The 25,011-nt window shown below is 41.2% G+C and overlaps 1 protein-coding gene across 5 annotated transcripts; it reads left to right on the forward strand.

Moving 5' to 3' along the window:
- Window positions 1–273: 273 nt before the first annotated feature.
- On the forward strand, window positions 274–24,727 carry evi5b (ecotropic viral integration site 5b). Of its 5 annotated transcripts, none has more exons than XM_053321697.1 (19): window positions 276–485; window positions 5,970–6,159; window positions 9,921–10,145; window positions 10,283–10,357; window positions 10,499–10,624; window positions 10,741–10,884; window positions 11,520–11,609; window positions 11,865–11,962; window positions 12,806–12,866; window positions 12,954–13,007; window positions 14,077–14,109; window positions 14,410–14,412; window positions 15,533–15,664; window positions 15,769–15,909; window positions 16,130–16,288; window positions 16,691–16,837; window positions 17,247–17,342; window positions 20,915–21,010; window positions 23,000–24,727. In XM_053321697.1, the coding sequence occupies exons 1-19, from the start codon at window positions 331–333 to the stop codon at window positions 23,279–23,281; spliced, it is 2,307 nt and encodes a 768-aa protein (XP_053177672.1). In that variant the 5' UTR covers window positions 276–330; the 3' UTR covers window positions 23,282–24,727. The 5 variants fall into 5 exon arrangements, with proteins under 5 accessions (XP_053177673.1, XP_053177672.1, XP_053177671.1 ...); XM_053321696.1 differs by lacking the exon at window positions 14,410–14,412 and adding an exon at window positions 14,548–14,712; XM_053321693.1 differs by lacking the exons at window positions 276–485; window positions 14,410–14,412 and adding exons at window positions 2,761–2,886; window positions 14,548–14,712.
- Window positions 24,728–25,011: the final 284 nt, after the last annotated feature.

Raw genomic sequence — 25,011 nt, forward strand, 5'->3', positions numbered from 1 at the left:
ATCTTGCTGTTCAGGAGCTGCAAGATAAGAACGGTGGATCTTTTCTTTCACAGTTCCGTCAGGAGTTAGATGCTTAAATAAATATTTAATTCACTGTGAACGATGTGAGCTTCTTATAATTAAAAGAGAGAGAAGTTGTCTAATTGATGCTAGATGGAGCTTTGTGACGATGGTGGAAAATACGCAGTTAAAATTATCTTGTTACTGTGATGTTACAACTGAATCTCGAGTTACTCACGCTAATTTTTCCGTCCCCTGCAGGTGGCGACAGACAAGGTTGCTGGTAAGCTGAGTTCTACTCTCTCATGGGTCAAGAACTCAGTCAGTCAGATGGCTAGTCAGGTGGCCACGCCCACATCCCTTCAGACCACTGCCACCACCTCCTCCTCTACGTCCCTGTCCTCGCCTGCCCTCTCTCCGTCCTCGCCGGCGCAGCTCAGTCCAGATGATGTGGAGCTGCTTGCTAAGCTTGAGGAACAGAACAGGTGAGCAGTCCGTCTGAAGCTTCTCTCCGCCTGCTCCCTGAACAGAATCTGATTTAAGGTTGTGTGGTAGTAGGAACACTTCCATAGATACTTCCAAGTAGATCAACATTTTTTTTGGCAAGTAGCCAATTTTTGGACTGTTTAAAAACATTACACGTTTAGTTACTCATTCTCCACTAAATGTGGACAAAATATTGGATATTTCTCTGATTGTGTAGACACATCTACACTATGAGATTTTAGCTGTTTAGACTTCAAAAAGACTGTAGACTTTATTGTCCCCTTGGGGAAATTCCTTTCCACAGCACTGTACATATCAGACACCAATCCATTATAACAGTAAACATTTTAGTTTTTCCCTACATGTTAAGATAGTGTCAGTGGACAAAGCTTAAGGGAAATTCTTCATGCAAATGAGTCATAAAATAATGTACTGTAGGATTCACTTTTGGGCCCTACTCTATATACATTTAGAATATAAAATACTATGTAGAGTATATCAAGGCTTTCAGATGAAATCAGAACCCTAACTACTAAAGCTGTATTCAACGGTTACCACCTCAGCATGATCATCATCTTCATCATTAGCACAGAAGCTTAACCTCATCTTCTTTGTCACAGTCATCAACAAGTGTGTGAGACTTTAACAAGCCGATGGCACAGGACTTAATAGTTTGACCTCAATGACTTTCTTTATCTGGGTCATTAATAGCCTGAATGTGAGTCCAAAGGCCAGAAAGTTATAGTGTATAAAAGTACAATAGAGTGGATGTGCACCCGTACAGATGTCATTATGCTGAGCAGCTTGTTGTTGTTACCAGCAGACAGATAAACATGTTCAGAAATGACAGAAATGTGATAGAGTTGTAGTGTCATTAACTTCCTACACAGCAGACAAGTTAAACTTCCTCAGGAAGTATAACAGCAGTGAGTCTGCTGTGCAGGCTGTAGTGATATATTCATAAACTATTAGCTGTTTTGTTTATGAATTATAAGATGTAGATATTACAAATGCAAGTATATACTCAAATCAGTATTCAAATCTTTTCTGGTTTTGATTATCATTTCGTCATACCTGTCCTGCACTGCTCATACTGCTATAGAGTCATTCTTCACAACCCTACCATCCCCCATCCTGATCCACACGTGCGTGACGTCCAACAGGTGCAGACTTGCCAACTTGTTAACTGGAGAATACAAAGAGTGAAATATGTTTAATAATCTCCAGTTTGACGGGTTCTGGAGAGTTTTGGTCTTTAGGTTAAACAGTTTTGAGTATTTTGGTGTGAGTAGACTCAGATGGATCAGTCTGAAAATGTTCTGTGTGTGTGTGTGTGGTGGTTGGCTCACAGTGCTGTAGCTCCGATTGGGACTGACTCATCCTCTGGCTAGACTGTAATAGGCTCATCGTGGCTGAACTTGCGTCTGTTAAACAATGGATGAGCTCCAAAAAAATCCACATCTCAGCATGCCCACTTCTACACAGGTTCATTTTGCGACTGTTGGTTTGCAACAGTGGAGTCTACCGATTGATAGATGAATTGATCTGATTATGTTGTAAATTGAGAAGCAAACTGTTCATTGTTCACACCAGATTAAAGTACTGTTAGGAGATGATGTAACTCCTCTCCGCTGCCAATTTAGTGAATTCTTCCCCCGTTGTGAGTCTCACCCATGGCTAGTGCTACTCTGTGTCAGCATGGAAACCAAAGCGTACAGTTCAGAGTTCGGGACTGTCTCACAGTTAACTCCGGTGTAGAGGACAGCAGAGCTCTGTTGAATGCGGAGGTTGGTGGTGACTCATCGCTACACTCATAGCCTCTGCTCCAGAATGCCAAGCGACACTTGTTGTGATACCTTTTCTCATTAATGGAGGAACTAATCACAATTAATCACAGAAATGATGTTTCATGTTTTCTCCCTGATGTCTTTTATGGCGTTCTGAGTAGATTCTCCATCTGGTGAACAGAAGTTGTAGTGTCAAGAGCCTCGTAGTTCATCTGCCCTTTGACCCCCGCCTCCACAGACAGGCCCATTCACGAAGCACATTTCTCTGCTGACTGACAATGCAGTATCTTCTTTCTACATCTTCCTGTAGCAACACACTGTCAGCCACTGAACACAAATCTTATCCATTTATCATTAACATGTTTGTAAGGCAGCTGGACTACATGGAGGTGGGGGGAATGTATCCTGCACTTGCCCGTCAAGTGTTTACTGTGTGTTTACGGAGGCCTTTGTACCCTACAGAATAGATAAAGGCCTCTAGCATTGGGTTCAGTAGTGTCACACGGACGACGAAGTCCCGCATTGACTTCTATAATCTGTAAATCTGACGTGCCCATTGCTCCGGAATTCCGAAAAACCAGAGATATGAGGAGCACATCATGAGTTTATCTTGGTAAGGTGTCAAGTATATTAAATGTGTTCTGCAGCTGTAATAAGTTTAAATCTAATGTCATGATGTTGCAACAATCTCACACTTGAAACGGAGTGTGTAGCATTAAATTATTTGGCTTCTTGTCCTAGCTCATATTTTACTTTTACTTTTTAAATTAATGCAAATGTTGCCAACCCAATGTCATTCTTTTTAGTTTTTTTGTCTTTTGTGCTCTTGAAGTTTCAGACTTGTGTTTGAGCATTGGTGAATTATTAACAGAGTGGTACGGCAGTGTGTTTGACCACTTGACTCTAAAACGCTCGGAAAACCGGCAACTCCTGTTAAACTTGAGCTATAAGATGTTTCCTTTTTTCACGTCAGAGCTGAATACAAGTAAAAAAAAAAAAGCTCTCCTGCATGATGGTCTTTGTGGCCGTGCATTTCACTCCCTCCCACACGACCCAAATGTGGCTGTAACCTTAGCCATTCTTGGAGCACGCTCAGTGATGTCACAGGATCCAGAGGAGAGGCCCCGGCCTTTTTCCGATATCAGGTGTCTGAGCCTTTGTGCGTGTGTGTCATGAGCTGCTCTCTTGTGCACCAGGTTGGGAGTCACAGCTTCTTTTCTCTGCACACTGATCCTCGATCTGTAACCCTGTCAGTAAATTTAATAATAAACTGATAAGAGGGATACAGTTCAAGATCAGCCTGCTGAAAAACATGTCAGTTAAGCTCTTCATCTTCCAAAAACACACTTGAGATGCTGGCTGTGGATAAAAAGTGAAACAGACATGAGTCAGGAGTTGTTTTACTGACCTGTTTCAGTCACTTCAAGCTTCTGCCAGCAGAATATAAAAGTGCCACCTCTCTACTTTATATACTTACTATATCGTCTTTCAGTATTAATCTGCTGGATCATCGTGAGAATTTCTTTGACTTACACTAATTGGGAATGCTGCTGCTGGCTAAACTAACGCTAGATTACCAGACCTGCTTTTGTGTCATCAGCAGTGATGGTATCATTTATTTTTGTCTGGGCAGTTCTTGAATCAAGTGGAGATAGATTTTTTTTTTTTTAGACTGGAGTCATCTGAGAGGGGAGTTAGTCACTAATTGCTTGTTAATTGTGGGACTCCATCAGTCAATCACTGTGGCGCAGCAGGTTCCTCTACACTCATAAAGCTGTAATACACAAGTGCAAAGGGGCTTTACAAATAAGCTCCTCCATTTTTAGCCCAGCACTAGAAATGAGTGGCTTTGATGTTTACACTGGTCGGCCTTTTTCCATACACACATGTGCTGGCTTGGCTCGCTGTGTTTGACTCAGCGCAGCAGGGATTTGCATCTCCATTACAACTGCCCGCTCGAAGGTGTGTCTTTAACTGATGACACGCTGGTCTTGTATGGAAAAGCAGCAGGTTGTATACATTATTGCTGTGACTAGTAGTCGGCTGCAGCTGTACAATTGTGGAAAAACACATTGTATTTCTGATACGTTCTTCCCAATAAAAGTGCCCTGTTATTTTGGTATTTAAAAGCAGAGGCAGAGAGAAATAAATCTCTCAGCAGTAACTTTACACACCTCTAATATGTCTGAAAGCAGTCATGAAACGGTAAAATAAAACCGATATCTGAAAAAACAGTTTTCTCTGAGGCTTTTAAAAGCAGCTTGCCCTCTGGTCTCCAGCAGACATGAGTTGAGTCTCGCTATGCAACACATGCTTGTTGGAGTGGGAGAAGGGGAGGGGGGGTTGGCCACGGTTGATGAGACATCAACACAACCCGCTTCGAGGCTTTGGCCCGGTTCCTGAGATTGTCCATCTTGGGTGTGACTCTGTGTTTAAGCTGGTTATAGAAACGCAAATCAACGCAGCATGGTTTGACCCGACATTGCCAAAACTGCTAATTGAACAACTCTGTTGATTTGGTTTGTCTGTCTGCCTCAATCACAGCCTGCTGATTGTACATTTATCCGAATCTGAGGATCGCTGCTCCTCCAGGACATCCAGCTGGGTCTGGTGATATTGTTACTTTTTTTCAGATTCTGTGAAATATGATTTGGGGGATAGCAGTGAAAGCCAGCACTCCCTGCTCTCTAATGCAGGCTGGATCAATTTACTAACTCCTAAATTAGAGAAACACTCCCACACCTGAATGGTCTGAATCACATTAACACCACATGGAGCTGATTATAACCGCACAGTTCAGATTTGGATTCATTTGTAAACATGACTTTCTTCCAGCTATTTTTGGTACTTTGTCCCATGCTAATCTGTTCTGTCATTGAAAACATGGTTTGAGGAATGCTGCCATTAAGGCCACTGCTTCATAGAAGACTATATTTTTAGTAACTGGACTCAGATGCTTTTAGCTGAGGGGAATTTGCATTGTGGTCTCAAATGTTGTATTGTTTCATAAAGATGTTTTGAGTTGATCTTCATTGATCTTCAGAATGTTTGGTCTGTCTCTTCTTACATTGGATGGATTTGACTGATACTGACAGTTCAAAGCACACTAGAAACAGTAGAGCAATATATTGATTTAGCCAGTAGTAGCCATCTCCTAGTTGGTAAAAGATCCAGTCAATTCACACTGTGTGTTAAGAAAATACATGTGTTAATCTAACAAAAGTGTTTCTGTTCAGGGGATCAACATGTGAAACTGTTAAACCACAGAACTGAAAATGGATCATGACTGGAAACATTTAAAGCTCAAACTGAAACAGTTCTTAAAGATGAATCAGTCATGTAGTCATGAGTGATATGGTGTTTGTTGTTTTTTGGTATCAGTGTGAGTTGTTTGTGTTTTGTGCCACTTTGTATATACTTTATTGTTGAGGTTTATGTCTTAAAGGTGCAGCGTATAGTATTTAGTGGCATCTAGTGATGAGGTCACAGATTGCAGTTCAAATACAAATAGTGTCAGATCAGTTTGATTAAAAGGTAATTGGTAAAGAATCAATTCTTTCTTGTCAATTTTTACTTGAATCATGTCAGTTGAGAAGAGGTGTTTAATTGGGTTTTGATAAACAATTAAAATCTAACATTACACAAAAGTATTATTTATGGAGTATTAACAGTGCATCCCACTTGTTATCTTCACAGGCTGTTGGAGACTGACAGCAAGTCGCTTCGCTCCATGAACGGCTCCAGGAGAAACAGCGGTTCCTCCCTGGTATCTAGCTCCTCCGCCTCCTCCAACCTATCCCACCTGGAGGAGGACTCGTGGATTCTCTGGGGACGGATAGTCAATGAGTGGGAGGATGTGCGCAAGAAGAAGGAGAAGCAGCTTAAGGTGAGACCTGCGCACATGACTGACTACCTGTGAAGTGACAGCCGAGTCTCAGGCAGACCTGCTAAACAGCTTATCCAAACCTTGCTGCATTAAAAGCTTACTGCAGCAGACGAGGTTAAGGCGTTTGTGGAGCTGTGATTTTGTAGGTTTACTTTTTAAACATGAACAATATTAGTATTAGTATTTGGGGTCCCAAAGAAATGGGGAGAAGCTTCTATGATACTATTACTGGCTGAAAATGGCTTTAAACTTCATAATGAAGTAAATCTTTAGGCTACACTTTCTATCTTGTGATAAACATGTGTTTCCTAGGCATTTGTATGTAAGCTCTGGTCTGAATGCTTACAATGGCCATATCTGTTTGAATGTTTACTCAGCACAGAAATCATTTCTATGGCTATCTTTGTTATTTATCTAGGTGACCCTGTAGTGTTGTCATTGAACTTGTTATTTTAGTTCTTGACATTTGGAGCTAATTTTAGGTCACTTGTTTCTACAGTTACTCTCTGAGGCCAGTGACTGTCAAGGGTAGCATTATTTAAACTGCACATGTACAGTAAACACAGTGAGCAGAGAAAAAGAAAAGTAATGGCAGTGACTCTGTAAGCAGCCTGTAGTTTATTCATGTTTAACTACTTAGTCACAGTTGATAAAACATGAAGGGTGGAAGCTCCTCTCTAAACCTGCTGCATTTGACTCCATTGCTTATTTATCTGAAGATTGTTGCCAGGCATGATATCCACAACAGATAAATAAACAGTGTATATTGTGGATTATTATAGCACTACATCATTTGGCCTTGATTGGCAGAGCATAAGGGAGGTAAAGTACATTTTAAGCAGTGAGGATGAGGGGGGGAAAGCTACCAACCATCTTCTTTATTCCAACAAATATATTATTCATTGAGTCCATCAGTCTCACTAGGAAAGTCAGTTTCCATCTCATGAGTCTTTGATGATTTCAAGCCAATTAACTACAGTAGGTGGGTGGATCTGTAAACATGTGTGAGTGATTGCTGTTTTTTGCTGCTAAAGTTAATATTTACATGAGATCTGTCATTTCTTGTTAATCATTCTGGTGGATTACAATGAAGAGACACACACGTCAGTGGGATGTGCCATCCAATAATATGCTGCATGATTCTCCAAATACTTTTCTAAAATAGTTGCATCTGTGGGCAGCTCTAAAAAATGCTGTGGTAAAGTTTTGAAACTACTAATGAAGAGCACTAGTGTGTAATACTGATTTAATGTTGAAATTGGCCTTTATGACATAACATTATCATTTTTAAGGTCAAGGAAAGTCTTTTTATTTTCAAATAGTTCTCTTTGATCTGCTATCCAAATGTATTATCAAGTAGATTAATGAGTGATATTGCAATACAGAATCCCATGTCTGTTATTTTGAAAGCATTAAAAAATGTCTAATTGAGTACAGCGTATGGAGAGCAGGGTAAGAAGTAAGAACCCTCTCTCAGAAATGTGACATCTCTTTTATTATTAGATGATCTATTAATGTGTTAAAGCCTCCTGCATTCATTAATGTGCTTTGTGTTTCTGAAGCAGTCAGTTCAAGAACATTATTCATAATATTTTGATCACTTTTGGAGGTAAATAAACACTAAGAAGGGCAGTTAATTAATTTAGTGTTATTCCTTGCACTGAGATATATTTCTTCACAGTATACTTGATCTCCCTAACTAATTAAAAATGAACACAATTATGTAATAATGCTGCAGCTCCTTTGTTTGTGACCTGTTTAAAAGGTGCTGTGAAATGTTTTTTTCTAGCCAAATGTTTGTTATGTTTCATGTTCATTTTGAGATGGGTGGAGTTCCTTTAGAAACATGATTTGCTTATTTTCACTTCTCATTTTTTGTTATTACTGCACTCCTCTTTACTGGAATTATTTAGACAATTCACCTGCCAAGAAGTTACTCTAAAGTTTCTGCATCCCATTATAATACATGTGCCTTCAACATAAACATTTGGACTGTGACAATAATATATAATATTCACGAGAACATTAGAAACCAGTGTCACACTGACTTCCAACTTCAGGGTCTTGAACTACCCTGCCATCCTTACAAACCTCTTCATATGTATATGTGGATGTTATTACTGTGTTATCTTCCTTCCAGCTACGTTACTTTGGCTTGAAGGAGAATAAAGCAGAGCTTCCGTTGACTCTGTTTCTTCCACCCGTTCTGCTTTGATTAGCTTCATACTGCGGTGAAAATCCCTGATGACACATTGTAATTTTTAATCTACCTCCACCCTGAAACTTCTGAATTCCTGATTGTCATATCTGAAGTTTTGTATGTCTCTTCCTAGCTTTCAGTTAGCTTGAGCAGTGAAGTCCCTTTCCTCACCACCATCTTCTATCTTCCCAGGCTGGTTTTGTTGTCATGCATCGTTTTTCTTTTAATTTTCTTGCAATAATCTAGCTTCTAACTGTAACTTAGTGGACTTAAAAAATAAATTCAATAGACTGGGAGAGTTTCGGATCTGTGTCACCATCTTGAAATGCACAGCGGAAGTCTGATCTGTTCAGTTGTTACATGGTTTGAAATTGCCACCTGAAAGTCCTACAGTCATGACAACACTGGAAACCGTTTGCTAAGTGCCAATGATTGTGGCTTTCAGTCACACTTGAAGCTCGCTATCTGTAATCTGTTAATATGCAGAAGTAAATGTGGAATGTGAAAGAGTTGCTGTAGCTGCATATATGCATTAAGCATGGGCACAGTTTCTGTTTTTCTCATCGCTGTGTTTATATAAATGGGGAAGTCTTGCTAAGGACCCACAAACATGCATTGGTACTATTATGAAATGTCAGAGCAGTAGTAATGACTGGATGGTTGCAACGAGCTGGGAATATTAATCATCACTGCTGAGGCCTCCACAAAGTTTCTGTGGCTTGTAGGAAGGAACCTTACATTTTTCTGTCTTTGTCAGCAAAACCACCAATGTGTTCATGTTTTCAATACTTCATATTTCACCAACACTCACTACTATTGAAGAGAAGTGTATCTAGTTTCCTGCACCAACTCAGTCCTGAAATACACCGGACATTACAGATTTTTATATCTACATTGGCGCCTGTCACCGAGTTGTTAAAGTATTGGTGTGGCACATAAAGCGCCTTTTATCTCACACAGCCAAGATATGAGATGGAGCATTGTTCCAGTACAAAGCTTGGTTTGTCTTGTCTGACCTCAGAGAGAGATCCCCTGCTGAAAGCCTGTGTGGGTGGACCTCTGCTCCAGATGCACCCTGGACTGACCAGATGCAACATGCGCACACACACACACACACACACACACACACACACACACACACACACACACACACACTCACACTCCTATCACAGCAGGAAAGACCAATGTTCCCTGTCAGCACAGGAAATTGCTTAATCAAATTGTATCAGCAGCAATATATGGAAACAAATCACAGTACCAAGTGGCTCAATGACTAGATTCTATTTGTCAGTAGAAATTGTATTATTACGAGGTGCACATTGTGTTGAAATGGGAAAATAAATACTGGAGCACGAAACATGCCTGTGGCTGTATCCTGCTGTAAGAAATGCAAGTGTCTGTTCTTTCTCTCTACAGGAGACAGGAGTCTGTTTTCTCACACACACACAGAAATGAACAAAGACAGTCACCACATGACCACTTCAACTTTTCCATAAATTCAAGCCAGATTTAAAATACAGCTAAATTACAAACATTTATTATTATTTTTTTCTTGCCCCAGGATCTTGTTAGAAAAGGGATTCCTCACCACTTTCGGGCGATCGTGTGGCAGCTGCTGTGCAACGCTCAGAACATGCCCATCAAGGATCAGTACTCGGAGCTGCTGAAGATGACGTCGCCCTGCGAGAAACTGATTCGCAGGGACATCGCCCGCACATATCCCGAACACGAATTCTTCAAGGAGAAAGACAGCCTGGGTCAGGAAGTGCTCTTCAATGTTATGAAAGTAAGTCTCATTTGTGTCTGAGGAGCCAGATTGTATGCTGATAAACTGCTAATCGTGTGTACAGATAACAAACACTGTAGGTGGAGTCTTGCAAACACTAAAATGGACTCATCTAAAGCAAATCCCTCTTACTTCAGGCATATTCACTGGTGGATCGTGAGGTCGGCTATTGTCAAGGAAGTGCATTCATTGTGGGACTGCTACTCATGCAGGTAATAATCCATCCTCACCACACATGCACACACAGGTTGATTCATCAGCTTCCAGCAAACAGTTTGCCAACTTTTGCCTGTTTGCAAAGCTGAGTAACAAACAGGTTTGAGGTTTCATTTCATCCTATTCTTTGATTCTAGATGCCAGAAGAGGAGGCCTTCTGTGTGTTTGTGAAGTTGATGCAGGACTACAGGTTACGAGAGCTCTTCAAACCCAGCATGGCCGAGCTGGGACTCTGCATGTACCAGTTTGAGTGCATGATTCAGGTACAAACCTCATAGCATACATAAACACTGCACATCAAACGGGTGTTTTGAAAGTTTGACAGAAATGTTAAGATGTAGTAATTTTATGTCTTGGGGTTGGTTTTTTTACCTTATAGGAGCATCTCCCAGAGCTGCACATACATTTCCAGGCTCAGAGCTTTCACACCTCCATGTACGCCTCCTCCTGGTTCCTCACCATTTTCCTCACCTCCTTCCCTCTGGCTGTCGCCACGAGGATCTTCGATATCTTTATGTGTGAGGTCAGTATTTAGGCACAGAGGCAGTTATCAGCTGCTTTGAATGATGTCCTGTATTTTCTCAAAGGTATCAGAGTACAGAACACGTGTATTTTTGCATATTTGTTACTCTATTTAACTTGGTTGCATTTGACATCAGCGTTCACTCTCTAGAAGGAATAGCTTAGAGCTCTGACATTTTTGATTGTTTCTAATGTTTTTGATATAAAGTTGAACATCATCCTGCTGCTGCTCTCACTGTGGCTCACAGCCTCATGCAAATATGAAATGAAAGGAAGTGTGTTTACTTCCAGAGTAAAAGCTTCAAATATTTAGTATTTAAATACTTACATTGAAGCTTAGCATTTCTTCTACTGTTCAAAGAGTAATAACAGATACAATGCTGAAGAATAGGTTGGTAGTCATGGAAATGTTATCCATCAGCGCCACCTGTTGGAGAAAAAAAAGAATTGCTACACGAAGTCCAGATTAAATAGTAATCTTATCTCTGTCATTACTTCTTTGAGACGCATTGTAACAATTTTTAATCAGTTCTTAATCAACTTTAAAGTGCATTTCACAGCACACTGAAATCACACATGTGCAAGTCATTCCTGATAATGGTCCTCATTGTGATTACTGGTGATGTCTGCCTTCAGGGACTGGAAATAGTTTTCCGTGTGGGACTGGCTATCCTCCAGATGAACCAGACTGAACTCATCCAGCTTGACATGGAGGGAATGTTACAGGTATATCATCATAACCTCCACCTAACCTGTCATACAAGCAGCTAAGATTTCTCCTTAAAGGGAGGAACCTTCACCACACCCAGTTAATGATATATGTGAACTCCCAGCTTGCACCTGAGTACATGGTGCTTAATCTAGGGCTTTGAGGTCAGAGAAACACCTGACTGAGACATCAGAGGACATATTTGTTTGAAAGTAGCTGCTTTATGGGTGTGTGCTACTTACCCCTGCCTTTGTTTCTTAACTGCGCTGCAGCACTTTCAGAAGGTCATCCCACACCAGCTGGACAGTGGACCAGACAAAGTCATCCAGGCTGCTTATCAAGTTAAATACAACGCCAAGAAGATGAAAAAGTAAGCACAACTTTAATTTCATCATCTCCCACCGACTCCTAACCCTTATTATTTATTCCTTTTGAAAAACATCATGTATCTTAACAATCAGCTGTCCAAACTATTAACTGCCTTATAAATTTACACCAAATTTTAAACCACTACTTCAGTGACTTATGGCTGTGGTTTGCTTTAAAATAATTAGTTCATATGATGTGCTGCCCAACTACAACTAAAGGCAAAAGTGTTCATAGATGCAGGGACAAATGCTCCTATTGCAGAGAGAAGTGTCACTTCTCAGTCAATCTTTCTGCAAGAGGAATTCAGTATACATTATAGCAGGAAAAAAAGCGCTGAGAGGGAAGTTGAAATGGTCACTGTGTAAAGTAGGCATTCATGTCCGATTGTCAGTTTCAGAAAGTTTCAATAATTATCAGAAACAGCCCCACAATTCAAACATGAAATGGCAATTAAGGCTGCAATGAGTGATCATTATTATCAATTCATCTGGGGATCATTTGCTCAATTCATCTGTAAATCTTTAGTATATTTTCCCAGAGCCCAACGCAAGTTATCCCAAGCAACAGTCTAAAACCTGAAGATATTCAGTTTATTATTATATTGATCAAACCAAACATCAAATCCTCACATTTGAGAACATATAGAACCAATAATAACTTTTTTTTTGCTTGAAAAATGAGTGAAATCACAAATTTTAAATTGATTGAGTAATCTATTAGAAAACTAATTGTTTCAGTTCTACTAACAAAGACTTGTTTCCTTGCCATTAGCTGGTGTAATGTTAATAAAATGTGTTAAATCAGTACTCTAGCCTACAATTATTTCCTTTCTGACTTTTTTCAGGTTAGAGAAGGAATACACTACAATCAAAACTAAAGAGATGGAGGAGCAGGTGGAGATAAAGGTGAGTGCAGGTTGTAAAGAAATGTGAAGAAGGTTCCACAGTGCTTGTTTTCTATTCTGTTATGCATGTTTGTTTGTTTTTTTGCAGAGGCTGCGGACAGAAAACAGACTCCTGAAGCAGAGGATAGACACACTAGAGAAAGTGAGTGCAACGGTGTTTGTGAGCAGACACTGCTCCCCGCTCATCAACTTACATTAACCCATCCAGCTGTGTCAGCTCATACATCATGCATCTCCTCCTAATGATGGAGTCTTGTCTTTCACTAACTGGGCTGTGTTAGTTGAAAGTTATCATGATAAAGTATTTGTTGACTGGTACGATGACTTTTTCCGGTCGTATATAGAGTTGCTATCAGAAACAGAAGCCGGGTTCAGATTTCAAATTGTCTTGTTGCCATGGTGACTGTCTGCGTGGCTTGAGTAACTTTTTTATAATTCAGCAGAGAGCGTTAACCGACGCTGCTGAAGCCGGTTTGGAATGTGAAAGTGGCTGCTTGACTGCTGTTAAAGACGATACAAAAGCACTGCATGCCAAAGTCGCACCGTTTGTATCACTCTGCACCTTTTTTTTTTTTTTTTTTGTGTCTCTTTGAATGAGCACTACTGCTGCCAGGTACAAGGCACCATGCATGAGGTCTGCCGTGGATGATCCAGGGTGTCTGCTGCTCCACGTCTGCTTGCACGAGGAGCACGGTGGTCTAAATGAGTCTGTTATTTAAAACCGGCTCTCGGCTGCTGCTCTGTCACATAACTCCCAGAATCCCTTTTTTTAACTCTCCACTAACTGAAGCTGGAATGAACCACATCAGAAGCTCAGAGCTTGTGCTGAGCTTAACAACATGTAGCTCCATCACAGCGCTGTACTTCATACTTCACCTCTTTGGCTTGAACTAGAGCTGTTCTGCGCTTCTTCCTGTCTGAAACCTACTGTCTGTGTGTTATCAGCACCGCCTCATTTTTCACTTTGTCACCAGCTCATTTGCACCTGCATGCAATGTTCCTTTTCTACCCCTGAACGTAGATAAAAATTGTAGTTTGTTAAAAAAAAAAAATCAAAAGAAAAATAGCCAGAGGGAAAATGAACATTGCATTTCTTCTCTAAAACAATCAATTGTTCTTTTGTGTGCTTTAAACTGTCCTCTGGATTGTCTCTCTCCTCTCTCTCTCTCTCTCTCTCTCTGCTGTCTCTTGTTGATATTTCTGTTTTGTAGGAAAGTGCTTCCTTGGCAGATAGATTGATCCAGGTATACTCCTTATTTTCTCTTTACCCCCCCCCTTTTTTTTTTTTTTACTGATGCTGCACCTCCGTCCTCATCTCTCTCTCTCTCTTAGCATTGCATGCTCATGATTAATAGATTGACAGGACAGAGAAAACTGACCAGTAATTTACTCTCTGACTGAAACTAAACTAGATTAGTGTTACAGTATTGAATAAATGCATGGAATTACACAGTTTGGTATGTCAGATAAAGTAACAGAATCTACTATAATGCTGAAGAAGGCTAAAGAATTAAAATGTGATTCATAAATTAGTCAAAAACAAGCATGTCCTTAGGAAAAACCTAATTCTTCATCTTCTCTTCTGATCTGCCCACCCACTCCGCCTTCTTCTTCTCGTTTTCACTTCTTTGTCGTGCTCACTCCACTACCTCCTCGGTTGGTTTTTTTTTTTACGTCCCAAGGGACAAGTGACTCGAGCTCAGGAGGCCGAGGAGAACTACCTGGTCAAGCGGGAGCTGGCCACAGTCAAACAGCAGAGCGAGGAGGCCAGTGCTCAGCTGGAGCAGGCCAAGAACACCATCAGGCAGCTCCAGCAGCAGCAGCAGCAGCAACAGCAGCCTCATGCGGTAAGGAGGGCCACAGAGTCCCCAGCTGGCAGGTTGCATCCGGCTCAGGTCCCGTCCAGGAGCCGTGACACTGAGACAGAGCTGAAGCCTCAAGCTCACCATGTAAAGATTATCTGTTGTGCTAGAAACTGACACGTGGAACAATTAAAATGTGTTCGGATGTGTCACAGTTGGTGTATATCATCACAATCCAAGCAGTGGCACAGCAGGGCTTTTTTTTTTTTTCTTCTTCTCACTTTGCACACGGGCTTTGCGTAATGATCTGTTTGGGTATGCATGAATTCAAATTGGGACATGCAGCACTACACAGTTGAGCCACCATTTACAGTCCTCTGCATTCTCTGAAATGAATTCATGAATTTGTTAGCAGGCTGGTAGATTTCACACATGGCGCCCCATACACAGAATCCTCTCCTTGCATATATATTGACCTAACAGCCTTAATTATTGATGGTTGTATTCCAGATGTTAATGTGCAAGCATTACCATGTTTTACATAATGTGTAATCTTGTCTCACAATGAGCAGTCATGAATTATTTATGTGTAAGTAAAAGGCAAAGTGGTTGATGCCATCAGAAATTAAGGTTGAGTTCTTTTGTAGTGAAGTGTGAAGATGCAACGAGGTGTGTTTTCTCCAGAGGAATATAATGTATGTGGCATAAGATGAGTTTATTAATGGAGTGGAATTATTTCTGGGCTTTGGTTTATATGACTGGAGGCTTTTTTGTTCATCATTAAATGCTGACATTGAGGACACACAGGAATCGACACTTGCTCTGTTTTACAGTCTCTACTCACTGACATGGTGTTTGGTTGTAGAAAGGAGCCCCTCGCTTCTCTGAGGAGTCGGTCCTGCAGCTGGAGAGAGAGCTGGTGCAGGCCAGGCTGAAGGAGGCAGAGTCCCAGTGTGCTCTCAAAGAAATGCAAGACAAGATCCTGGAGGTGGAAAAGGTGCGTTTCCTCAGACACACTGTTAAATCTCAGTCACCATACAGCTGGGTTACATCACTGTGGCTGGCTTTTAAACACATACCTTTCTTACACACCTCCATCAGAGGAACACATCGCTACCGGATGACACCAATGTTGTACGACTACAAGAAGAGTTGATTGGGGTGAAGCTGAGGGAGGCGGAGGCTCTGACGGGCCTGAAAGAGCTGAGGCAGCAGGTCAGAGATCTGGAGGACCACTGGCAGGTGAGCGCTGACACAATTTAGACAAAGACAAGTCATTGATTAAACATTTGATTAAAACCTAAAGAGAGATATCATGTAAGGCAAGAGGCAGTAAAAGTTCAAAAATGCAAACATGCACACACCATATAGCACAGCTTCAATCTTATATATCACCATTCAGAAGGCTGTCAAACAGAAATGCAGTGTAAAGTTTTGGACTGACTGTAACACCTCTCCCCAGCGTCACTTGGCACGCACCGCTGGTCGCTGGAAGGACAGCCCCAGGAAGAACACGCTGGGCGAGCTGCAGGACGAGCTGATGAGTGTGAGGCTGCGTGAGGCCGAGGCTCAGGCAGAGCTGAGAGAAACACGGCAGAGGATGCTGGAGCTGGAGACACAGGTCAGAGGCCACATCAACCCAATCACACACATTCTTTGAATTTCTAAATATTTGTCCTGCTTTATCAGATTCTTAGCTTTTATGTTCTTATAGTGCCATTGATCATTGTAGTACAGACACAACTTGCTGTGTGAGAGGCAATAAAGCTATGGTGTGATTAAGTTTACCTGTCTATAGTATGTCTAATAGACAGTAAATGAGCTGGAAAATAAGCCAATAATTCTCCACCTGTATTGTCACACAGTGGCCTTTAGAGGGCAGCAGTCATCTGTTGCTCACAACTCAGTGCAAACGGAACTCATTACTCAGCTTTTGTGTTTGAATGTATCCACACATTTTAGAGATTTTAAAGTGAAACAAACAAACAAAAAAAGTTAAATGTATAACTCTTTGCTCCCACAGAATCAGATTCACAGCAACCACCTGCGACGGGCCGAGCAGGAGAGCAAGAGTCTCCGGGAGCATGTACAAACACTGACAGTGCAAAACAAAGATTTGCATGTGCAACTGCAGGAGATCAAGCGGAGACAAGCTGAGATTGAATGCAAGGTACCTGATTGATATAAATATATATAGCCTTAGATTTTAAACACTTCAAAGTTCAAAGTAGCATGTAAAATTGTATATTATAGATTATTTTACTGTTAAGAGAAAGAAGCTCTGGTTATGTTAAGTCTTGGTTGTGTTTTTTTTAACATTTGTGGTGTCTGTGTGATGAGATCAGTATCAAGATTGAGATGGAGGAAGCAACTTGCTGCTGCTCTTAGCAATGCCATCTCAGTGCTGATACTGCAACACCCCCCTTCACTCAGGATTTCCCCCCTGAAAGATTCACACTCACACACCCCACAGCTCAATAAGAAATGCTAGTCTCAACTAAATCTAAAAAACATGCTGAACATTGAGCATCATAGATCTTGAAACTGTTGTTGAGATAATGTCTTTTTGTTTTGTGCAGAGTAAGGAAGAGGTGATGGCAGTGAGGCTGAGAGAAGCTGACAACATTGCTGCTATGGCTGAACTCCAGCAACAGATCTCAGAGCTCGAGATTCAGGTTTGTGCATAACATCATCACACTGCAGCCTCAGCACACGGAAGCTCTGGATATCATCAACTCCCTCACAAACCACATTTAACATCTCTCAACTTCACACAACTACAGTAATGTCCCACACAGGACTGTGAGAGGACAACGCCGAATTATATTTGACTCTTTCATTGATGGGATGAAGGTTTGTTGTTTCATCAGCTTCTTTACTGTAAGCTGTGAGCCTCTACGTGGACTTTATAAACACTTGGTGAAGTTAGAATTAGCTGATGAGTGATTTCTGTATTTGTGGTTATGCTTGAGCTCTCTTGGTTTTGCTTGAGCTCACTGGTTTGAGGTGGGCGGTGCTTGTTGGAAAGAGGGGATGTCACAAATTTCCGTGCACCAATCACAGTATGAGAAACTCAATCTGATAGCAGTTGATGTTTTCGTTGCTTATGTTGCCAAGGAGACACAAGTAGAAATCAAATCTGATCAAAGCCCACGCACACTGTAGCTCAGATAAGTAATGCATAGAAATATTTAAAGTTCAAGATGCAGATGTTAGCAGTGGAAAGGTGAGGTCAACACCTAAACTGTAGATGCCATATGTAAGATGGAGAGAACAGACTGGTGTGGTTAATAAAAAGTAAAAATATATCCCAAACCATGAATTTGCATAAGACATAATCTTGGCTGTGAAGTTAAAGACTGTCTGAAGCTGCTTTAAACACAGTGACACTACATTATGTTTGTTTTCTAGTTGTAGTTTTGCACCAACTGTAGATATAAATACAACTTTAGGAGTTATGTGTAAAGACTTGAAACAGTGAGATGAATGAAGTTGGACACAAGAAGCTCAATATTTATCCTCAAACAAATGTAACGCCACACACAACAAGGATGACAGAAAACAAATACAGGCGCGGCCCTTCATCAACAACACTGAGAGAGAACTGATTGATACAAGATAAAATCATCTAGAAATCTCTCCTGAATTGGTTGAGGCTTGTTTGTGGGACCCAATGAAGTGTCTGTCAGCTTCTTTTCCTCTGAGTGAAGCTTCATTATGAACAGTAAGTGTCAGTTTCAATCTTCTGTATGCTTTAAATTGCAGTAGAGTTTGACTACGTTTCTAAAGCCTTTTAAGGAATTCTTTCTCTGTGGCTAAAGATCTAAGCCGGTTAGAGACTTAAAGGTTTGTAGATGAGTCAGGACACATTTTTTATTTAGTCACAAGTGGGTGTTTGATGCTTGGTATTGAACCCACATATATACTGATAGTATCTACATTTTGTAATTTCAAAGGGATTTATTTGTTTTACAACTTTGAATCACAGTTTGACTCATTAGCACTAGACCAAAAGTCAAAGTGGAAAGAAGTCTTTAGTGATTGGTAGAGCACAAATGTGAAACTGGCAGTGATTGTAATTATATTAAATGTCATTCTGTCAGTACTTAGAAGCGAGATTGAGCAGAAAAGAAAAGGCCAAGCAAATAAATAGAGTTGGACAATTGTGTGTTGATTGTCAGTCAGCAGTAATACTAAGAAGCCTTTCACATTTGTGCAGTATGAATATCAGTTTCATTTAGTGTTGACAGCATTTATTGATAGAAGTGCCATTAGCAAATTTCTAGTCATAGAAGTCAACTGTCAACTGTGGCCGAGTTACTGACAGCTCTGTTGGAAACAGTTGTGACTTTGGTCCAGTGGAGGATGCTTTGCAGAGCACTGTTGCACATATATTCCTTAGTTTAAGGTGTTTCAGGTAGTCTTAGCTTGCAGGCCCAGACTATTTATAAGTATGACAACTACAAAAACCTCCCCTCTTTTCCCTTCACAGGCACACACAATCACACAGTGTGGTCTGAGGTTTTGTTACTAGGTGATAGAGCAAAAACATGCAACACCAGAAATTTACCACTACCACCCTCACACTCTTTAGCATCTGCATAATGAACTGTTAGCTCAATACATCAAAAAATGTGCACAGGCTTTAACAATTAGTTTTTTATTCATTTAAGGAGCAGTTTTTAAAATGTGTGTGTTTGCATGTGTGTGTGTGTGTGTGTGTGCATATTTTCTTCCTATTAGGGGCAATAAAGGTGTTTGAGCTGCAATCAGTGTGCCAGGCTTGGCTTCTTGGCTTCTTGGTCTGTGGTTTGGTTACCTGCTCTGTAAGTTGTGGGGTGAATACTGCATCAACTGCAAGAAAATAAAGCAAGAAGAAGAAAAAAAAAAAGAAAAAGAAAAATCAAGTTCACGTCTTGGTCGTCCCACATTGTGACGCACGCTGGCGGTGACAGTTTGCATCAGCATTTAGATTAGCTTTGTCGAAACGCTGAGTGAACAACACAGCCGTGGAGTCTCTCACTTAAAACATTTAGGTGATGTGCACCATTTTTAGTCCTTCAGTAGCATTGGAGATTACCCCTGCAGAGATTGAATTAACAGCTAGAAGCGACTAATAACAGCTGCTCGGTAACAGGGAGAAGATTGTCACTGAAACTCTGATATCTAGTAAAGTGTACGTGTAGGACTCTTTCACTATCACAGCCATAGCCTCCGTAAACGCCACAGCTCCACACTCTCTCTGGGCCTGATAGGAAGTGGTTTCTCATCTTGAAGCTGAGACTCTACCAAATGTGACATGCATGGTTATTTTGAGGTTTCTATGATATGCTCAAAGATTTACACAAAATGTTTTAATCTGTAAAAAACATTGCATATGCTCTGTGTTTGTATTAGTAAGCAAGATATATGTTGCTGTGTCATAAATCCTGCACAGACCAGGTTGAATGTGTCTGTACCACACACACACACACAAACACACACACACACACACACACACACACATATTTTCTCCACCTTTCTATCACTCTGCTGTCAAAACTAAAAGGTCAACAGAGTTTTGAGCTCCTGTTGAGACACCTGGTGATTCACACAGCTGAGCACGAGGAAGTCATATTAACTGCCCTGCTCTTTACCGTTGCAGTGTTTTGGAGCGGGGAAAACCTCAAAAACAACTGATACATGGAATAATGTCACTTGTTTAGACCTCTCCTTGTAAAAAAAGCCTACTGGGACATGCCACATTTGACCTCACTTTAACCACAGGAATCAGAAACCCCTATCTGTATTTTGGGGTGTTGGCCAGTTAGGGGAGATGTACACACACAGCACTCAGCGGGGGTGGGGTGGACTGCGTTTTCATGATGCAACCCCTGGTTTAAACTCTCACTCTATAACTGGCAGGGTGATGGGCGTGATTTGAGGTTTGAGATAGAGAGTGTTTGTGCCTGCAGATGTGTTCAGTGAGGAAGGTAAACATCACATGGTCTGTTTAACTGTTAAAGCTGACAACCAGCCTCATCCCCAGGGGAGGAAATCAAGCACAAATGACACTATTTTGTGTTTCCCTCACATCTGCCACACATGGAGGACACATTGTGAAGCTTTTTTAAAAAAAACAAAAAACCCAATTCATGTCAGCCGTCGTGGTGTGTAACATACTTCTCAGTATTTAGGAAAACACCCTGCATCACTGAGTACTGTAGCTTTTTCTTTTTTTTTGAACTTGTGTCTCCTGTACCAACAGAAAGAAGAAGGAAAGGTCCAAGGCCAGCTGAACCACACAGACTCAAGCCAGTACATCCACGACCTCAAAGACCAGATAAAAGAGCTAAAACATGAGGTGAGACAAGTAAAAGCATCTACACTTCCATCACTATTCAGACTGCCTATGTTTACTACTCCCCCCCCCCCCCCCTCTTCCTCACTTTAGGGATTCAGATTTGTTGTTGCTATTTCTTTGATCTGTCATTTCAGAAGATTTCACAATATTCCCTTAGATATGGTTTTGCTTTGAGGCTAACCGATTAGTAGAAGTGCTAACTACACCCAGAGACTTCCTGTACAGAGCTTGTGTGTACCTCCTGAAAACACCTTCATAGATATGTGGCCTACACATCTCTTTACTAGAGAATGTGCATGTATTTTTAAAACTGTTGCATCTTAGAAAAAAAAGAGTAGGTGTTCAGAGTCATTTCCTGTGTCACTTGGTTTTGCCTGGTGGTCATCTTCTGCTATGAATCATTCTAACTGAAGTGTCTGATGAGCAAACCTGAAAGTTGAGCATGGCATTGTTCCAAATCCCACCACCTTCATTCACTGAGGTTTTAAGCTCAAACATGCATCATAATGCTGGAAATTTTGAGATGTTGACCATATCAGTTTCCCTTTTGCATGGCAACATGAAGTCACACCAGACAGGTGCATTTAATAAGGCTTATTTTTGTTTTTCCATGTTACTGCTTGCTGACATAACGTACTCTAAATTGGTCTCTGAATACGTCTGTTTCCACATGTCTGTTGCCCGGCAGGCTGACGCAGGTGAGTTAGTACAGATGTCCGTGTGACCTCCAGTGATTCAGATCTGACCTTGTGTCGACCCTCACCCTCTTATGTTCTGTAGCCCTGTTTGGGACAGTCCTGGATGCCGTCACTGAGCAGCTTGCAGAAGTGACTGTTTGCTCTTTATTGTTAATGAGAAAAGTTAACCCAGTGAACAGTTGCCAAACAAACATCTACTCAGCACCTTTTTAGTCTTTTTTGCTATCCTTTAAATAAAGTTACCTTATCTTTTGTGAAGCATGGCCTGAATGGTCTCACTGTTGCCCCTGGTGGTTAATTGGGGGAAACACCCACTACAACTGCAGGGCTGAATCCAAATGTCCAGACTTCTTGTAGATGCGTTCCTGGGCTCTTGCAGACGAGCTGAGGGCTGTCCAAACGCACAATTCATCAAGTCCACAAGGAGCCTCAAGTGGACTTTCTGCAGACTTCAAGAGAGTCCACTTGGGGTGCAGACTTCTCCATGGAAACACAGGAGGTCTTTAGTCTGTCTCAGAGTGCATTTTTATCCCCTTGTCGTCCAGAACCCTTGCAGACTTGATGTCACAGTACATATGACTGAAGGCCTTGAGGGCTCAGTGGGTGGATTCAGACCAGTTCTCACCAGCTGCAGTTGCAGTGTGCATGCATAAGGTGCAGTAAGTCCAAGTCAGCTTAGTGCACTTGAAAGAGGCAATTTGGACAGGTCACATAAGTCTAAATAGGTAACCTCTCTCGTCAGAAGTGGTTATGCATGAGTACTAAATAGTTGTTTTGGCAAATATAATCAGGTTAACTTCTCTACCTCTGATAAAGAGCAGCACACAGCCACTTCCATCAACTCTTCAACAGGAGGCATCAGTCCTAAATGGAGCGAGATCTGCTCCATCAAGAATAGCTATGTCCCAAATCAACACTACATACTGTTAAGTATGTATTGTATTAACACTGGAAAAGTGACCAAATTAAGTAAACAGAATCCTGTATGAATGAATGTGCATTTAATGGACACTTTTGTTTCAATATGTTAATGACAAAAGCAGTATATGCATAGTATATGCAGTATGGAGGTGGGACACAGGTCATATGTTATCATATTGTTCCCATTTGGTTTCTGTCTATTACATCTGTGAAAGACATCCCATTGTGTTTGTGTCAGTGATACTGCAGACTTGTCAATGATGATGTATTGATTCATATCATCTCTGTCAGTATGTGTTTGGTTTATATTAGCATGCAGGATTAAATAGTTTGTGTTGCCCTCTAACACTCCGTATATTTATTCCCACAGATTTGCTGCTTAAAAGGGCAGAGGGGCATGGCCAAACAGGCCGCTTTTGATGGGATCCACATCGTCAATCACTACGTGGGGGATTATGAGTCTTACCACTCTTCAGATGAAGATGGAGTCAAGGACCCCACCCTCCAGGACACCCAGCAGAGGAGCGGCAGTGGTGGCCGTATCAGACTGCGCCCCAACCTCGGAGACACGGACAGCGAGGATGAGGAGGATGGGGAGGCCCTGCGGCTCACCGTACCTTCCAGCGGCAGCCACAAGTCGACCACCGTGTGACGAGCACCCGCTGGGTGCCAGAGTCAAGACGCAGGCTGTCAGCACTCAATGAGGAAGAGTGAGTGTTCCCTGCAGCCCATTTCAGAGGAGAGGTGTGGATCTGGAGTACTGAATTTCAGAATGGAAATGCATCATCATTTCATATCATAAGAATCACACTTATAGATTTAGTTTTTCTTTGTTTACCTCCCTTCTGTATCCTGTGTTTTCTGCTGGAGGCCAGCTAACAGCTGGCAGATCATCAGTCTGCACCTCAGCAGAGAATGAATCAATGTGGAGCGTATCAAACCCAACTGGGTTACAGAGACCAGAGGATGAAGGGCAGGGTGAGGGGTTAGAGGGGGTCAGTCTATCACTCCTCTGATCCCCTTTAGCTAGGTACAACACAGAGAAAGAGACTGTGCAATAAAAACATTTTATGTTATCTTTCACACTTCATCCAATGTGTTTTTATATTTTTAAAGCATTTTATAAATGAACATCAAAGATATATTGATGCCGTTACTACTAAGTGTCCATCATGCAGAGGCAGAATTGTATGAGAGTGTGTGTGTCTGTGTGTATGTATGTGTGTGTGTGTATATCTATTGTCTTGATGAGCTTGATCAGAGCATGGTATCAAAGCCGCTTGGATCAGCCAGTGTTGACTTTTTGGCCTTAGCACATGCTGCATGCCTTTCACCAGGGCCGGTGCACCACGACATCAATGGTGACATCTGCAAACTTGTAGATATGTAAATGTGTATTATGTCTTGTTTTGTTTTTTGAATTCCCTTTGAACTTGAAAATATGTATGTACTGCATATCTTATGTTTAAAATATATTGTACAATTCAGAAAAAAGGGACATGTTAGTTTAAATGATAAATCCTACTTTAGAGACCGCTGAGGAGAGAGAGTCTGATAAAAGACAAACACTCATCTTCAGACAGCTTCAGATTAATCAGATGTTTTCTGAGCAGAAGAAAACAGGACAGATTTATTTCTGAACTACTGTTGCTGTTGTTCTCTGGAAGCATCGCAACCTTACTTTCAAAATGAACCCCTGCAGAAAATCAGTTCATTGAATACTAATTGCTGTTTCACCGATAAGTCAAACATGACTAATGTCTATCATATGCTTTGTGTCACAAATTTGCACGGAAATGGATGACAGGCCTAGGGAACTTCAACTGGCTGATAAAAGCTGAGATAATGCATCGTAGTACACTTTATAACACAGTATGGAGGGGAGGCGATGATGCTTTTTTTTTTTTTTAAATCAAGTGTACCAAAGTAAGCACTATATTCTGCATTGTGCTGTCCACGGGCCAGTTCCACTCCATTTCACACACAAAGGACCTGGTAAATGTTTGTCTGAATGTGTTGAACACTAACTCCTGTATTCACTGACAGACGTGGTGGAAGTGAACGCAGCAGTCTTGGGGCTGTCATGTCCAGGAAACAAGATTCTGACTATTTGCGAATGTCCCCTCCATGAACAAGATATCCTGTGTCGTTTGAGGGGAGGGGAGATCATGTTTTGGCACTTTTTTTTTTGAGTCTGCAGTGCAGTAAGGACACAAAGGCAACGCTATGGATGGAGCAGTCAGCACACTCTGGAGACTACATGAGATTGTTGTGTGTGTGTGTGTGTGTGTGTGTGTGATGAGTTCACAATAAAACGTTGAATAAACTCTTCCACAGTTTTTTTTTCTTTATTTTTTTAAATTGTGGCTGCAGACCTCTAAC

Source organism: Scomber japonicus, chromosome 7, assembly GCF_027409825.1.
Source record: "Scomber japonicus isolate fScoJap1 chromosome 7, fScoJap1.pri, whole genome shotgun sequence".
Classification (NCBI taxonomy): domain Eukaryota; kingdom Metazoa; phylum Chordata; class Actinopteri; order Scombriformes; family Scombridae; genus Scomber; species Scomber japonicus.

Coding starts and splice junctions, on each gene's coding strand:
- evi5b (XM_053321696.1), top strand. CDS start 331: ATGGCTAGTCAGGTGGCCACGCCCACATCCCTTCAGACCACTGCCACC. Junction 10,146..10,282: donor TGCTCTTCAATGTTATGAAA/GTAAGTCTCATT, acceptor CTCTTACTTCAG/GCATATTCACTGGTGGATCG. Junction 17,343..20,914: donor TCTCAGAGCTCGAGATTCAG/GTTTGTGCATAA, acceptor CTGTACCAACAG/AAAGAAGAAGGAAAGGTCCA.